Source organism: Branchiostoma lanceolatum, chromosome 11 (assembly GCF_035083965.1).
Source record: "Branchiostoma lanceolatum isolate klBraLanc5 chromosome 11, klBraLanc5.hap2, whole genome shotgun sequence".
Classification (NCBI taxonomy): domain Eukaryota; kingdom Metazoa; phylum Chordata; class Leptocardii; order Amphioxiformes; family Branchiostomatidae; genus Branchiostoma; species Branchiostoma lanceolatum.
Window position 1 is genome coordinate 11,946,090 of NC_089732.1, and position 18,769 is coordinate 11,964,858.

The window sequence follows — 18,769 nt, forward strand, 5'->3', positions numbered from 1 at the left end:
GGCAGAAAGGCCAATAACGTCAATTTTTTTATCTGTTGAGTGTGTGCTTCTGCTGTGACCAGGTCCAATTTCGAACTTGTAGCAGATTTATCGATTCGAACTCCCTGCCATACCCAAACCTTTTCTACCTCAAGGACAGTAAAAATCTATCGTAGCACTCAACTGTTAGTTTAAACCAACAGTTTAAATATCAAACAACAACCGTGTATTTAGTCAAATGTTTTATGAAAATGTTAAAAAAAAATGTTTCTAGTTGTTGAGGAGGAGCATATGGTACCTGCTGCCAAGTATGAAACCACGGGGAATAATAAATTCGGGATTCCCATGCAAACAATATCAGCATAAAACAATATCGTTATCTCAAATGTTACAGAGGCTGATCTTACAAGCCTTCTGGCGGAGAAGTGTCAATAGCGTTCAACGTCTTTTGAACCATATGCCTTTGGGATCGCCAAGGGAGGCAAGGTGCAAAATAAGAAATAGATTTCAAATGATAAGTGACATTTATTGATGCCAAGTGAAAATGGAAAAATGCAGTTTTCATTTTAATTTCATAAATTTATTATTCCTTGCCTGCTGAAACAAATAGATTGAGTCTTTTCAGTAACAAATAATGGTTGTGATGAAGTGTTTAAATGATGGCCATTACAAGAAAAGAAAAGAAAAGAAAAGAAGGAGAGAATCCCTACCTACCGACCATGATTTTCTCAGGACCGTAACCCGAAACGCAACTTTCTCGTCTTAGGCCTAATAAACAAATAGCAAAGTCGTCCGCCCATAAATATGTATTTGTAAATGACATTGGGTAGATGGAAACAACTCTATAAAGAGATAATTCCTAAACCCCAGGTTTATCGCCTGCTAGTATGCACAGCTGGGCGGCTTTATTGTTCTTACACATAGTCTGTAACGAGGTGTCATAAACTTTTTTACCCCAGGTTAACGATGTTGGAGATAATCCTTTTTGCCACGTATTCGTCACGTTAATACCATCGATCCGTCAATCATTTATGCTGAAGTCTTCAGAGCCCCTCCTTCGCGAATCTCGCCTTTATCCTTTGAGGAGGATGTTATAATTTCCCACTTGGCTGCTGGATTAAAGTGTCGCTACAAGGCAGAACAAGAGTTCGTAGCACACAAACCTCAGTGAAGTAACTATGGTGTTTGGTACACTCTTTACTCCAACAGATGTTTATAGGACTGTACCATACTATTCAAGTAAGAGTTCGAAGGATAGAAACCTCAGTGAAGTAACTATGGTGTTTGGTACACTCTTTACTCCAACAGATGTTTATAGGACTGTACCATACTATAAAAGTAAGAGTTCGAAGGACACAAATCTCAGTGAAGTAACTATGGTGTTTGGTTCACTCTTTACTCCAACAGATGTTTATAGGACTGTACCATACTATTAAAGTAAGAGTTCGAAGGACACAAATCTCAGTGAAGTAACTATGGTGTTTGGTTCACTCTTTACTCCAACAGATGTTTATAGGACTGTACCATACTATTAAAGTAAGAGTTCGAAGGACACAAATCTCAGTGAAGTAACTATCGTGTTTGGTTCACTCTTTACTAGGAGAAAGACATTCTTTAAAACCTGTTTCCATACGTCCAGCTAATGTTTATTTCAACAGCAGGTAGTAACCAACACAATAGCATAGCCTCTGCTTAGAGAATAGCTAATTAGCAGGCGACCAACAGATGTTTATAGGACTGTACCACACTATTTTCAAAATGGGGGTGTTGTTCTATATTTCTGCATAACTTAAAAAATACTGCTACGGTTAAGCGGGTAAAGATCCTTCCCAGAGGTGATAAAAGGATGTTTGCCAGAAGCGATGCAAAAGTAATTTTCCTTAACGTTGCGAGATGCTGTTGTTCAGTGTGCTCTGGTATAGGGCGTTGCAGTTAGTAGCACTATTGCTAATAGCATACCTTAGCGTTCCGGAACTAAGTGTACCCACTGTTATAGTGTTCCTTCAAATACCACACGTCTTGATAGGCACAGTTAATGCATTTTGTATAATGCACTGATTCATTGTACAAGAAAGACACTTTTGGCAGGATAAATGAATTGCTAGTACCATCATATCGTTGCGGAAAAATGCGGACTTGAAATCTTGCATGTCATATCAAATCTTAATGCCGTGTCTGATTTTTAGTTAAGAAATATCTTCTTTTGTAATAGTCGATTGTACTTTGATTGTAGCTTCTAAATTGGGCTTTTTTGGGGACACTGAGCATCAAATAACCAAGTTCCCCTTGTTTAGTAGTCTAACAGCGACGCCGTACGAACGCCGTACTTCAAGTGGGTATCTTATTGTACTGCGGCACGTTGGCGACCTGAGATCGCTACTTAAGATAGATTTGTGTTACCCTTGACTTTATTAATGGTAATATCATGCAAAATGCACAGGTACTAGGTATGACCAAAAAGACAACAAAAGTCTACATATTAATGAACTGACATGACATTAATATGTAGACTTGCCATACTCTGCAGAGTGGCTGTCAACACAGGTATGACCAAAAAGACAACAAAATTCGTTGGGCACTCTGTCAAATCGCTCCGTTGCAGTGAGGTCGCCAACGTGCCGCGGGTCCAGTGAGATATCCACTTATTATAATAACTACTTGATGGGTGGTTTGTTGGGTGACTTCTGCACGTAATCCATCTATGTGTTGACACGTCTGAAAGACTTTCAGACGTCTTAATGCATTCCTCGCGTGCTAACATCGATGCCGACACTGCGGTCTGTCGTTAGGGCTGATTTGTCTCGTCCTGTGGCCTACTTGTCTTTATAAGGAGGTTGGTGCACCAAGCTGTGGATATGAAGGGGCCTGAGAGGGAAAGTAAAACAGAGTCATGACTATGAAAAACCTGCAATGCATTAAGTACCTAAAAGCCATACTTTAAGCAAGCCTTAAAACATGTGAACGGATACGTTTTTTTTTTATTGTAAATGTTGATTTACGTATGCTTTAGGACTGATTTACTTGTGTATGTTTTGAGTTCTATAATGATGCAAGTCTATCCACATGCAGAGAAAATAGTGAGAAAAATCCCTAAAATGAAACACTACACGGAATCTGATCTTCAAGAGCACATAAATTATTTGTAAAGCATACGTAAAGTTTTGCTTTCATGAAAAAGCACATCTTTACTCATGTTTAAAGATTGCATTCCGTGCAGGGCCATTTGAGTTCCAAGCATGTCATCGTTCCTCATCAACCAAACAATAGTAGCTGAGCAAGAAACCACAAACTAGTCCAGTCAACCGAACTCTGACTGTCCGTTAAATGCTTTAAAGTTCTCATATTTGCACCTGAGCAATCTGTATTCTCGACGACGCACTTTGTATTCCACCCCTTCCTGTGTGGAAGACGAAAACGTTGAATTTTTCATCGGGTGGTCCTCATTGACTTGTATATTGATCTTCTCGGCGTAGTGTTAAATCAAAGTCAGCAACCCTTCTAGTCCTGACATGGTAGTGAACGTTTTGCTCTCAGTCCAAAGCCCTGGACATGACCCTAGCACCTTTGACGCCGCTAGCTTTGCCACTTCAGACAATCAACTCAGACGACCCGGGTCGACATCGTAATTTCTCCCCTACCGACCCAGACAGGGCCTCCGAGCAATTTGGAGGTCATATGGTCCTGAAGCCCACGATGATGAATTACCGACACGAAATTGAAAGTCAGCCTTCCCTTTAGTCAACAGGTCCTGCCTAAGCTGAAATAGATCCTGAAATTAATGGATGGCCCTGGCAGGATAATCCCTTATCCGCATCGCCATTGGCAAACGAGGCCTGGGGTGGTGATTTGTAGGCGACTGGGGGGCTGCGACGATGCCAAGTGCAGGTTTAGAATATCTCTGGTTTCGCTACATTGCCGCCACTATGAACATTCCCCATGGACTTTGTCCTAATATGTCTTATTACGCCCAAAAATAGCAACATTATAGATCAAAACAAATCGAATACATGCACTCGTAATGGTCATGTATTTTTGCATAAACTATAATAAAATCACAGAGTTCTTTTTTTTTCTTCGGTTGAACACTTCGTGACCTAAGGTCATTCAGAATGACCTTGAAGGCTATTTGAATCTAAAAACATACAGAAATCGATTGGAAGCTTAGCTTCGCTGAATTCTAAACGGGAGGAACATAGCATTTCTTAGAAATCCGTTCCCTTTATGGTGTAGGTTGAATGACCCGACGCTTAAAATAACTATGCGATGCCATATTTATACTAACAATGACTGACGCCATAGATATTTTTCTTACTAATATTTGCTATTTCAAATCATTGATATTAGGAGCAAAAATATTTTTCAAAAAGCATCTAATGGTCTGTTAACTGTTTTGAATCTAATGTGAATCTAAAGAGTGATATTTAGAACAAAATGAATTGTAAACAGAAGCACCTAATAGTGTACTAACCGTTGAAGTACATTATTTACACATTGGGTAGTAAACACAGTTCAACACACCGAGCCCCGTGGAAACGTGGCTGTGATTGGGGATTGATTTTCAAATTGGATTTGTTTAACGTGATTTATAATGGATCAATTGTTCGGTAATTACTTTAGGGACTCTGATACCTCCAAAGTCGATTTGCTGTTACTCGATTATCATGCAGAACCTGCCTGTCCTGTCTTCAAGCTTACTTCTTTGCTTCCATCAATGTCTTACCCCATCATCAGTAACGTAAAGAAAATGGCTCAAAATGCGCTTCTTATTTTCTCAAAAATTGGCGATACTATTTGTCGTGTAACATCATAGCCTCATAATCTAAAATCAAGCTACAGAGACAGTAAGGTTATTCTAAATACCACTAGGCAAGAGACGGTTGAACAGTAACAGCAACATTACAATGTTACTGTAATAATGAAAGGACATGGCGGTGCTTTATGTGGTTAATGTGAATGAGACAATATATGTGTAATCAGGTCAATAAAATTGACCTTATTTTGACCTTTCCCATGGGTCATGTATACCCCCCTCCCCCTTCTACCCTACAAAACTCGCATCCTTGGAATGTTTGATGTCAACTTTTTGACAATATGTGTAGTTACATCGTTCCAGCTTAAAATTCAACGGATTACCCTAAATGCGAACATTAAAACTCCTTGTTGAAAGTTTGGGAACCCCAAAACTTGTGTAATGCCTGCCTATGTTGTTTGCCATTTATCAGTTAAATCGCACATGTATGATACAATCCTTTGTCTCTATTCCCATGCAGTTATATCTATTTGTTTCTATTCACCGTGTTTTCACTAATAAATCTCTTATTGTTAATGATTAGCTCAAAAAAATCAATTTCTGATGTAGAAGCCATACGTTTTCCTGTTGATACCAGCATGTTATTATAAAGTTTTGCTGGGAAGAATCCCTTGGTTGTTAACCCTACACCAACAGCCTGTAGATGATGTCTGTGTATTCCCTAACCGGCAATATGCGGGCGGGGTAAAAAGGTTTCGGCTATCCTGTTGGATGTCAACTTCCTGCACTTTAACTACCTCCATTTCCTGCAGTAATACCATCATAAACATGTTGGGATACAAATTTTCCACGGGGAGACATTTCAAAGGAAGGCTTTCAAATTTGGGGATCAGACATAGTCTATCTGTAAATCCGACCTAAACATAGGTACATACAACGGCACAGCATTGTCATAAAACTAGTTATCCTTTGAGAGATTTTGATAAACTCTACCCGTATGCAGCAACGACTGAGGGACATTGGAAGCTCTTATGGGAGGCAGTTTTGACATCAAGTCGTAAACTTCCCTTCCAGTGTATTGTAAAAACAGGCTTGTAACAAATCAACTTCATTTTTGTTTGCTTATTATGGCTGGTAGATAAAGAGAGATCATCACAAAGTTTTTAACAGCCGTACATTAGTTTGAAACTTGTGCAAACTGCTTGACAGGAAAGAAAAGTAAGTTATATCCGTAAGTGTTCACGATAGTATCACTGTAGAGAGGGGAAGTCGTGCAAAATGATTTAAAATCCCAGACATACTAGATCTAATAAGTCAAGTGCTTTTTGAAAGAAAGAACTATGTGAGGCGATTTATCCTTTTTATTTTGGTTTTTAAACCTTCATAAAATTGGCTTGAAAAGCCACAGTAAAAATCTTCTAGATCAAATTCAACACTTTTATGGAACATTCAAATCTTATATTTCTACATGACTACAAGGACTCCAACATGATGCGTTGAAATATGATTTAATAATATATTCAAAAGGTACACTGTTCCATACATTGCACGTTGATAGCATCGAAATGCATGGGGATCACAACTGTGGCAGCCAAAATGAAAATATGGCACTATCTACTTTCATCAACATTACGAGCAATAAGGTAAAACATTCTCTTATGCCTCAGCAACTAAGTGCACTCAATGGTTAGGGTATATGACGGTACCACTTTGATGTCGTTTGTGACGTCAATGAAATACTCTTTGCCACCCTAAGAGTCTTCAGATTCGCATAATGAGCTTCGCAGTTCCACTATAATTTCAGGAAGACTATTAAGCATGTGTATACAGCAAGATAGATGTATGTCAGGACATTCTACTATCCTCGAAAATATATCTGCTACAATTAAAGTCTTTTCTGGATGCACGAAATCATAACGTTGTACTTGTGTGCCAAGCGGTAACTCAGCATATAAGTTTGTTTTTCGAAAGTCCGTAGATAGTCGACTCATTGGGGGGGACTATTTATAAAACATAGATTTGAACTGCAATAACTAATACTCCTTCTAGATTTTGATAATGCCCCGCAATAGGAAGAATAAGTTGGTAGAAAACCATCCTACTGAGTACCGCTATATTGTTGGCACTACAACTAGCTTATTGAATTATCTTTACTTGCTTAAGCCATGTTGTTTCGATTATATGATGGCATCCTCGCGCGCATCAATTTTCGTCCATTTGAAATGTTTTTGTCCGCACTGTAAATCATACAAAGCAGCTGCAAAATGACTAAATGTATGCTGAAAATTGGAAACAAAAAATATATTAGAAAACTTGCACTAATGTAGCAGAATGTCAAAGTCATTTCCAAAGTCAAAGAAGAAGGTCTGAAAGAATATAGATAAAGAATCTAATATTAGGTATACCATACTCTTTGTGTTTATAGTCATTTGTTCAACCTTCATGACCACTTAGATTTCATAATGAAGGCGACCTTTTTTGGGGCCAAACCTTTTTTTCGTCGCACGCTCGATTTCGTTTGGGATTTCCCACATAATGTCATCCATAAAGTCGCATCAATGTGGCCTTATGTATAGCCTGTTATTTTCTACGATGTATTTTTTTGGGTGCAAATCTCGGCAATCATTTTTGCCACAACTGTTAATCTCTAGAGGGAAACAGTTGCCGAAAGTTTGTGACCACGTACTTACCTCGTTACAGTCTATTACGTCCCACGTGATTGAAGCTTCTTACAACGCACTTCTTTCAATTGACCCAAAGGACGAACTCATTCCGTCAGCGTGACCCCAGAACCCTTGCTAAACTTTGTTACCGTGCCGCCGCGAATGTGAAAGAAAGGTCAGCTTTGTGGCATGTTTAGCGCCGTGTAATTCCTTATTGGGGTGGGGATGAAGAAGACTGATGTTCGTGATATAATGGGGTCGTTTTCTGACGGGAGTTTCCATCCATAAAAAGGGCAAGTTTTCCCTGTGGGGACCGGCAGACCGTTATCTGCACGGATCGGACCGTTTGTCTCGTCTGACGCATCAATTCGTTAGAGGTTGTACAAAAGGTGACTTAACAGTCAGATTATGTAAACCAGAGGAAATGTAAAGATGCACGAGAAACGCAGACAAAAGAAACAGTTGCAGTTAAACAAAGCGTCTTTATGTTTATATTGTTACCATAATTCTAAGATGACATTGAGAGTTATAATCGAACAATAAGATAGATAAAACATTCGTGTGTTTTGTATTGTTGCCAGATCTAGAATTACATTGAATATGTTCAAACAATCAGATACTCATGACATTATGTATCGTCAGAAATTATAATCGGGGTAAGAAAATGTGAAAGTAAAATTCTGAATTATTCAATTGTTCAATTTTGTAAGATAATGTAAAAAGAATTGTGTATATTGTTTAATTTTCCCTAACATGACACACATTATTGTTTTGAAAATAGTTTTGGTATGAGCAGTGCTGAATAACCCTAAATGATACCGAGATTGCACTATTTCCAGTCGAGTACAGCTATCTATAGGATATATGCGGGCATCTCATATTTATCGCTACAATGCATCATAAAAAGCGATCGGCTTGCTTGAATTACTTCTCGGCTTTCAGCGCTATCCCACTGGGCATATTACATGTTTCAGCTATGTTCGCATTCAGAAATACGAATGTTCTCATTTTCTACATTTCCTAGCCTAATGTTCACAGGAAATGTATAGTGCTTTTTGGGATTCCTGTAACGCGTAAAATGGAGTGCATTCACATATATCATGACCAACTGTTCAAACCACAATATTGTTGATCAAAGAAAGAAATGCAGCACAATTTGATTCCATACTCCCTACTTAGTTCACTTCCTCGCAACACTTGTCACAAATTTATTGACACAACAAAAATACAGCGAATTTCGTAAGGTCTGCTACATCTATACATACATACATACATACATACATACAAGCGAATAGGTGCAAATAAATATCAGACTAGCTCTAATGTTTTTAAGTCCAGCTTCAAGCGTTTAACTATCCCCATAGTATTCAATATTCAAAAAGACCTTCACTAATTAATAATGAAACCAACTCCCTTAGACACTACGCCCACGGCAGATCCCAATGTATATTGAAATCCCCCGAGCAGGCTCAGGTAAATGTATTTTTTTTCATATTGTCTATTTGTACATACTAATGGCCCTTGCAAACAAGCTAAGAATTTATATATGTCAAAATGTCTAAAACGTAGTAGACATGACATGTGAGTATAGAAGACACAGATATGCAGACGCTTATATTTATCTATCAATACTTAGCATCAGACGATATCGTTATATATCTACTGACGTAGACTTAGGGTTTTATGATTCCCCGACAGCGTTCCTCCTGGCCAAGATGTGTGTTTTCTCATTTAAAACAGGAGAAAATCAATATTGAAACATTTAAGACAACATTGATACATTACTTATTATATATAGCAATCAACTGATGGCCAAAAAAAAGACACTAAATTTAGCCATGCTTGCATTTTCTTCATTGTAACTTACATAAAATAGGTCTTGATAATGCAGCATAGCTTCCTTGTTTCTTCTAATTATTGTTGAAGAAACTTGTTCAAATAGTGGTCTCTTAATGATATACATAAGGTATCTAAAATAAAGTAACCAAAATATTACCATTAGTTCATTATGCTGTCTAAATGTATTTTCTCCTTCTCTCTTTTTTCATCTTTCTAGTGCTTTTATTAATTTGATTATTAATATCATCATAAGTATTACTATGATTGATGAAAAATATCACATTTGAAGATAACGAACATCTGACTAGAGAAGTGGATTAAATTTGATGGATAAAAAGTGGCAAATTGCCTATAGCGTCCTCCGTCAGAGGTTCATGATTGAAATGGCCTCTATATATATATTACTCCTTTCGTACTACTCTTGCAAAGAAGTCCGATTTTGTGTCCAAGATGCTAACTCTATTCATTTTTCAAAGAACGGTGATGTACTGTTTAACATCTCTTCCAGGTTGGCAATTACAAATTAATTCCGTCTTCCAACTTCTAACAACACATATGAACCGTCAATCAATTGAATGTAAATATTTGTCTTTGTGATTGCCTGATATGTCTGGTTGTGTGTGGGATTTGTAAACCCGGGGGAAGAAATGGCACTATGCCAACGACTGTCATGCAGTTTGGAAAATTGCCAAATATGCAAACATACTTCTTAATGGATCTTTGTGCAAATGATGTTGACTAATCTCTATATCTCTACGTTATGTTTCTAGGAGAACGTGGAGGGAGGGATCAGACGGAGTCCAACGTGGTGCGATTTGTGCCCGCCTAGCGAGTCGGGGGAGTGTTGCCAGCAGGGCACCGAGCGGCCGTGCTACGATTCAGGGTTGTCCCCGTCGACTGACCGCGGCTGCTACGGACAGGCCAGTGCGGTCGAATGTCACCAACACGTCCACGAGGAATACCACCAACACCACCATCACCACCACCATCATGACGACATTTCCGGTTCCGAAAGCACCTCCGACTACTGGGGAAGTCCGGAAAACGGAACGGAATATGTAAACGAGGGTGCGGCCGCGTCGTCCTCTGAAAGGAGACTGTCCCGTTGCGAAAGCTTTTGACCTCACCCAGGGTAATGATTTCAAGAAAGCTGAGCACACGCTTGTTGCCGTCTTAGACAATAAGTGAATCCCTTTTCCCGTTGTCGAGACACTGTTCCAATATCTGTGGCATGCGTGGGTGATTTCCGTGTCAAAAATGACTAATGCAAACCCAATACAGATCGATTCGGGCAAAGTCATCTGATGTCTATCAAAGTATCGTCTCACCATCGGCTGACTGGCTAAGATGAAGCATTTTCTACTGCAATATATCAACCCAATGCTGCGGCAGTACAGCCCTGTAATTCAGGTACCCCAAAGTTGATGTCCAGAAGAAATACCTTTTTAAGATCTGCAGACAATCAAAAGTGATTTTGATGACAAAACTGACTTCCAAAAGCAACAAACAAATGAAAATACACCAGATGGAATAAAAGCCAGAAGAATCGATCGATTGGAGACAGGAAAAGCTTGTGAATTCCGAAATACTTTCAATAATCCTGGATAGCAGCCATCCCAGCGAGGGATGAGGCAAGGAAAATGAACTTCGTAATTTGATAGCTCCCTGGATGGATAATTCCCATCATGCCCAAGGACCAGGTCTTCCCATCATGCCCAAGGGCAAGTTCTGCAATGTAGTCTGCTCATGCGCAGAAGGGTGAACTTCTTCTGGAGGACACGTGGACATCTGTGATATTCTGTCGTCTGTGTGAAAAACTCGAGACACTAACTCGGAAAGCCATCCGGACGAGAAACAATGCTACCAACTTCGGACAACAGAACATGTAGAAATTGAATATATATATACATAATATATAGAACGGACCTAATTGTAACATTTAAATCATTACGTCTTTTGTGGAATTCAAACTTTGTCTCTTTCATTCGATGTGCTCTCTCTTCAGGATCTACACATGTACATTCCTCGCCTTTTTTAATGATTGGCCTATTCTTTTTCTTTTACTCCGCAGCTGTATTGTATCCTCGTAGAGCAGATGATAGGAAGAAAATAAGCGTTATCTGTACAGGAATTGGTCGAGAAATGTAACGATGACGACCTTTCTGTGACCATTTTATATAGTGCCATACAGATATGAACTGTTCGTGGAATATCCAACCATCTATTGACTGACGCTATTCAACATCTAGCAAGAACAAGGGGACAGTACACGGTTGATGGCTGATATTACATACTGGCTGGCCCAGTCTTCATTACTTCCACATCCGATCGAATTCACATCAACCTTTCCCATAAAAAAACGCAAAGTGTTGTAAGCCAAATCAGCTTAACTGCAGATGATTTGGTACCGGATTTGCCGTATATATCACGTACAAAAACAATGGTCTGCTCACTGTTCGTAAAACGAGATAAGGGTCATTTTGTATGCGTCATGCCCTGCTGGAAACGTGACCTCTCACCCCGCGTGAAATTGATCTGACAGGTTTCCATGGAAACCGACGGGTGATATCAGTGTATAAATATATATGCAACCCATCTTATACCGTACAGGTTTAAGAAAGGGTCGAAATACGGACAAGGGCAATTGATAATGCCTTTTCCTCGTAATGTGCTCTAGCAATGGTCTGTGAACCGATAGGTATTGCTTGATGAATACATAGTGATCGCAGTATTTCAGGTCTGTTTTACCTAGTTAGTACTACTGTGACTGTAGTTGTAAACAAACCAACAACACTACATGGTGCAATATTGGTTTTTGTACGGATTCACGTAAATATTTTTCATGACAGGTTGCCGTAATTGGGACCTGGCGAATTTAATGCCGCGAATGGGGCTGACTGTCGTTATACGCTACGCAGTGTCATAAACTACTCTTGTAATGATGGGGGAATCCAACTAAGCGGGTACCAAATCTACAGCTACTCTATCTCTGACATACGCCAGTGATACTCTGTAGCAAGTAAAAGACCCAGTTAATTGGTTTTGTGGAAATAAAAGAAAATCATGGAGCAATTCCAGAATGTGCTCATTCTTACGATACCACCTGCTAGTACAATGATGTAGAAAATTGTAGCGATTTTGTTTTGCTTTATCGGTACATCTGTGAAGCTTTTCATCGGGCATTTGTTTCATCGTAAAATATTGCACCCATTTTAATAACCATTCATGAGGTCGTTCCGAAACTAATGGTTGCAGCTTGTAATTTTCTGAAGAAGAGAAATTTATGATCCTGTTGTCGATGATGCTATCTCAATGTCGTCAGTGGGACGGAATTCCATTACAAACCATAGTTACGCCTCCATGAAAACTTTATGTTCCTGACGGCAAGTTCGTATGAATTATGCGGTCATAACTGCCGATCATTAGGGAGGAGTTGGCACTGAAATACAATTTTCTGGCTGGGAGGAATTCTGGAAAGCCTTTTGAGACTTAAACCCCCTCCTTTGCATACTGATTAGCACGTAAATTCTGCACAATCACAGGATGATCTGGAAATCAAGGGGCCATTAAGAATAAACGGTTCAGGTGTTTCTGTAACGGCACTGTAAATTATGTCGACACAAATAAGGAACAGATCATGCTTTATCCACGAGCCGGGGAGTCAGAGATGAACGAGAGATGCCAGTTAATAATTAAAGCGCTTCGTTAAGCCTGTTGAACACAGGCTTTAGCCGCGCAACGAATCGTGATAAGAAATGTAATTTGGTAGAAGTCAAGTTGAAGTGCTCGGGCTGTACTTATATCTGTTGAAGCAGGGAAGCAACTGAAGCAGGAATAAAGAAGTGAATTCTACTGAAGCTTGCAAACTAATGATAACTTCATACAGTAACTTGTACTGATGAATTTAAAATATTTAACTGGAATAAATTTTGTAAAGAGTTAGAACGTCAGAAAAGCTTGATTTTTCATAATTGACGCCCCCTATATTTCAGAATATGTTGCATAGTGGTATTACCATGAACCATATGGTAACCTAAGATAAAAAGAAATAAATTGGATAAAGAGTTATAAAAAGGTATTAATCATACATCCTATGTTACTGCCCAGTTAGCGAACCATGAATAACGAAAAATCGATAAAAAGGGAAATATAATTATAAAAGTAATGAATCTCAATAAAAATCATGCAATATGTGTATCTTTTTAAAGTCACCCTAATTGGTATGTCATGGAGTTACAGGCGGTGTTTGTCCTTGTGTACCCTCACGCGAAGGGCCAACGCTCAAGGTCACGTAGCATGTCCCCGCAGACGACATGATGAGAATAAGCCGCCATCTTGGATTTTATCAGTGCGCTGGGCATTACAGAGTCTCCCGTCCATTTTCCTGCCTGGATCAGATTGAGCTCATGTAATGGTCTGGTCTGATGGGTTTAACAGGTTGGCAATCTTAGTGACATCACAGGTACGTGTATACGTCCTTTTTTGGGGGTGGGGAGGGTGTAATTATATCATTAGAAACACGCAGATATTACTAAAAGGCTTTGGTACAAATTAATTTAATTTCTCATCTCTAAAATCACTTCTAAACGCTAGCAATTCCTAATTCTCATCCCTGCCGTCGCAACATCTGCCGATTATGTGTAATTTCATGGCATTTGATTTCCATTAATGGTGGAAGATTGCTGTTGATCGCTCTGGTATCTCTGTCAGAGACGGTAAGCCGTGTCGAGATGGCTGTATAAGGTACACCTTACGTACACCACCCGGGCTGGAAATGGTTTCTAAAGCTCGTTTAATCTCTTCGCGATGCATAATGGAACAACCCTCACGCAATAACAGTTGGGGTATCAGCACCCCGGACAGTATGAATGGCCGCAATCACGCAAAAATAGTGCATGGCCTATCCCAGGAGACCTCAGAGACATCCTCCTTTATCATGAGATATCGTTCTTGTTTCGCGGATTTAAAAATCCCATCAATTTTTATATACGTCGACAAATAGAAATGTTTGTTAGTCGCTTAAGAAGAACGCAGACCCCGGTTCTTATGCCGTAAAGGTGGCTGATTCCATTCCAAGTGCTAAGAGGGAGGGACACTGGAAAATTGATGAAGCAATCTGGAACAAGCTAGAAATATCTTGACATATAGAGAGTACAAAAATAATATCTACAATAGATTGTCATATAAACTGGAACTACTAGAGAGAGTTACTAGATGAACTAAATTGTAAAGAATATTTTTGAGAAAATGTGAGGTTTTGTTTCATCACGTACACGCAAAAGTAATCTGTTTTCTTACAAGACATCAACGAATATTTTGCTAGTAACGGTGAGCATGTCTGGCCGTTATTTGAACCCCATGCTATGTATGTGAGCGGAAAGCTTTATACTCAATCCACACAAAGACTTTCGTTTTGATCCAGGATTACAAGCAACTTGTGCGGACACAACTTTCCATTGACCCCGCAAATATCCCTATATACCTCCATGAAAGAACAATTTCCCCCCTGGGGTTAGCAATGGACCGTTCCATTTAGAAACACCTAACGTCAGCAGTGGTGATGAATATGAGCGTGGGTGCACGGAGCGCGCATGTGACAGTCATGACGGCCACAGGGATGTACGCGTCCCGGATCTAGCGTCCCTTGGTGTTCATTCACAACGCGACTTCTTCACACATGCCGGTAGGAAACAGTGTATGTGTGGTGCCCCCCGCATTTGGTTGCAGTCTTATCACGTCTACGTGGTCACTAAGGGAAACTTGCCACGTATTAACTCTTCTTCGGCGTGCCATGTGGATTGATCCATGTTATAAATCTACCCACCACAATAGACACTAGTTTACTCGCTTGGAACCGGCAGGGATTCTGCTAAATGGAACCTTCATTCCCCAGGAGTTCTTGGACCTGTCAGTATCGGTTCGTAGGCGTGTCGAGAGTAGGAGGGTTTTTACAGATCTATCCTAGAGTTCAGCCTTCTACGGAGGACAGGAGGCCGACCTTTTGAACCGAATCACTAGCAGGAAAACGTCGAGCAATCCGAGGGTGAACAGCTTTCAGAGGTAGGCTTGCAACAACCTAGCTTAGAAACTTAGATGATAGATCAAAGTTTGAGGAAAGAGGATACCTCTTGAAAGGTTGTGATCTCCGATGCCTGAGTGATATAAGTGGCCTTTTTGCGCGGCACGGAAGAAGTGTTTTGTCGCTAAAAATCAAAGCCATTTGCGTGAGCAGTGCTGTTCCACTCATCCCAAGGGGATGTTGGGAAAGTGCGTCGTGTCAACTTTGATTTGATCAAGGGCTGCACGCAAAAAACATGTTAAGATGTGCTATCGGTTATCGCTGGCTCGCACCGCAAAGTGACAAAGGTGGGAATACTGTACGCAAAAAACAACAACAACATTTTACTTGATATGATATTTGAAACAGTCAGACGCTTCAAGTAGCATCCACTACCTTTCGTCAGTGACAATGAGTCCAAAAGCATATTTTAAACCCAAAAAACTATGAATTGATATGCAAGAAGGTGTAGGCAAATTTCAAATAGTCAAATAGGAAAATCATATAAAATTGCAAGACATGCTTTATGCTATTGAGTCAATTAGCTGGGAATATTCGAATAAAAGCTTACCTGTAAGCCTAAAATAATCACTCAAGTAACTAAATCTTGATCAAAGCTTACCTGCTAGAGTACATATTGTAAAGGTTTAAGCTTTGATTTAACACAAAGAACTCACCATTAGTTGTGTTTGATCGAAGCTCAAAACGTCATAATAAAAAACTGGGAATATTTTGAGGGTTTCCTACTGCGAACGACCTTCCTTCTCACTATCGCAGTAGTGTCGCGTTTTACATTGTGTTTATTTTTCCATCGTTCAAATATTGATCGCTCGCATCCAGTAACGTGGAGCTGAAATGATGCCGTCCAAAAAAAGACAAATATTTTCATTGTATTTGCTACTGCCATTGACAATTTCATACCCATATGGCAGTAAATCTCTATGACTTCGCAAGCTCATATACTATGCAAATCATTAACGTGATGAAATAATATCTAGACTGAACGTGGGTGGCAAACCTTCAGGAAAAACAGCTGTGACTCTTGATAAACTCAGTAGGGACATAGACTGGGATTAGAGACGAACAAATATATCACTGTTTGAAAGCAGTCAGGGTAAAACTCTCACTGGATCCGCCGCACGTTGGCGGCCTCGTGGCGTCCTAAAGTGGCTTTGTGTTACCCTTGAAATGTAATGTTTATATCATGCAAAATTTACTAGTATGACTAAAAATGGCAACAAAACATACAAAGCATAAAATGTTCATTTTTTATCAATGAAATTCGTTCTGTCTGAGCGCTTTGCTAAACCGCCCGGTTGCAGCAAGGCCGCCAACTTGCCGCGGGTCCAGTGAGAAAGGGGCTTAAGCATTTGGGTTGTTCCATTCCAGAAAGGGGGTGATAGATTTTGAACCAGCTGACCTTTACATTTTTTACCTCTATAGTTGTTTTGCTGCATGTATATTCTTGTTTAATTTATCCAACCGGTTAAACTACCAAAACGTTAGACAATTCATCCCCCATTGCATGCAGAAAAGAAGTCACACAGCTTAATTACCTTTGCCGAGAAGATTAGGGTTTGGGGAGCGTGTCTCTCTGTCTGCCCTCTCTGTCTGCTCTCTATGTCTGCTCTCTATGCCTTCTCTCTCTCTCTCTCTCTCTCTCTCTCTCTCTCTCTCTCTCTCTCTCACTCTCTCTTCCTCTCTCCCTCTCTCCCTCCCCGTGTGTGTGTGTGTCTGTCTGTCTCTATGTGTGTGTGTGTAAGTAAACACAATGACTCTAGAATGCCTGGTTGGATTGCCTTTACATTTGGTATGTGAAATAGATTTAGAATTGATGTTTCTCACCGTTAATCTATTTATACCTTTCACTCTTCTTATTGTAAAACATTTTTGCTTTACTTGCAATCAGCTCTGGAATGAATTCTAACAAAGTTATCAATATTTCTTTGCAGTGGGGTTGCCTTTCTTTGCTGACTACTTTTGCGCACATCTGTACCAATGTTTTACATTTGAACGGCCCCAAGCACATGTATCACATAGCTATTCAGACTAGGTTATTACAGTGTTTTATCAGATAATGGTGTTGGAAGGACGTTCTATGGCGTGAATGCTCCGTCTGTGAGATCACAAGACCGGCCTGTAATAGCGAGGTGGCCCGGGGTCTAATAGACACCAAGTCGAAGATTTGACTTTGCCAGTAGCGAAGGTCACTTGGACGGAAAGAGGCGACTTGACATTGAGGAGGATGAAGGTCACCACTTGAGGGAACGACCGCCGAGAGTACATCGAAACGTAATGAATCTACCAAAAATTTAATATGGCGGATCGATAATGCAGGCTTGCGGTGCAATTCAAAGTGTCTAACTTATGTTACATGGAGATAAACTGATGTAGCCCGGTACTGCAAAATGAATCTTACGACAACAGCTCGTGGAACGAGTTACAATGTGATCGTATCTTGCAAAAAATAAGGAGTTGTGGAGTAAGTTTTATGTTTTTAAAGAAATGTCATTTAAAAGCAATGTAGAATATATATTTATCTGTTCAAAACGTCAAGAAATCTTCCGAAATTCTATTAGCCAAAGTTCTATACTTGATCTTTTAAGGACGTGAAGCCTTATTTGTGTCAAACGTCCAAAACAATTTCACTTAAACGATCGTTAAAAAGTGGTATTTACAAAAAAATTTGGTCGTAAATAAGGCAATCACGACAGCAAGTAGATTTTTCAACAGCGCCAAAGAAAAACATTCTTAAAGAATTTCTGGTACCGACTGAAGTCACCAAAGCACATACAGTTAACGATAACAGACGTATTTTTACAACAGTGGGAGGGTTGGGGGGGGGGGGTGTAAACATGTTGATTAATGAACTTGTTGGTTGATCTATATAATTACTTCCATCATGTAATGTTCCTCTGAGAGAGTATAATTACTTTTTACAGCCGGCGACGGCTTGTCGGCGTGTGGGGCCGAGGAAGTTGACAATAAGGAGGTTCATAGTTCTAACTCCACATGCGTAACGAAATGCATTGTGGATTATATGTCAAAGGTGAGATCCCCTGAGACATGAGCGGTAACACGCTAAGACCTGTAGTAGAATTTTCTAGACTGGGACTTTTTAAATGTTAGGGACCTTGACCTTCGACATATCACCCACAAAGCATTTCAATGCGCACGCGAAGTTGGAACCATGGGCATCCTTATTGAGACACCTAGATCAGATTTGTCAACATCTAGAAATAACAGAAATTGCAAAATATTCGTGTAAAAAGGACTTGTCATGTTACAGGCAAATGGGCTGAGACTCGTTCACCGATTCAGAATCATTTTCTTTGAATCGTCCTAAAAATTTATCACGAAAGAAGTGCGAACAAAATTTCCATACTACTATATCAACTAGCAATAGCAACAGAGGTTGATTCTCTCAAAGATCATAGAGGGTCAAACTATCTACTTTCATGACATTCAACTTTCCTCACT

The 18,769-nt window shown here is 39.7% G+C and overlaps 2 protein-coding genes across 10 annotated transcripts in view; both read left to right on the plus strand.

Annotated features, from left to right (window-relative positions):
- LOC136445450 (uncharacterized) overlaps positions 1–12,304 on the plus strand; it is a 138,720-nt gene extending 126,416 nt beyond the window's left edge. For all 8 annotated transcript variants that reach the window (XM_066443480.1, XM_066443487.1, XM_066443479.1 and 5 more), the window contains one exon: positions 10,002–12,304. In XM_066443480.1, coding sequence (XP_066299577.1) covers positions 10,002–10,352 — 351 coding nt within the window. In that variant the 3' untranslated portion in view covers positions 10,353–12,304. The remainder of the gene's footprint in view (positions 1–10,001) is intronic.
- Positions 12,305–13,557: 1,253 nt separating this feature from the next.
- Positions 13,558–18,769, plus strand: part of LOC136445451 (titin-like) — a 113,427-nt gene continuing 108,215 nt past the window's right edge. The window contains exon 1 of one of the 2 annotated variants that reach the window (XM_066443491.1): positions 13,558–13,693. The gene's annotated coding sequence lies outside the window, so the exon portion shown is untranslated. Of the gene's footprint in view, positions 13,694–14,824; positions 15,292–18,769 lie in introns of those variants that run through there. The other variant, XM_066443489.1, reaches the window with a different exon arrangement.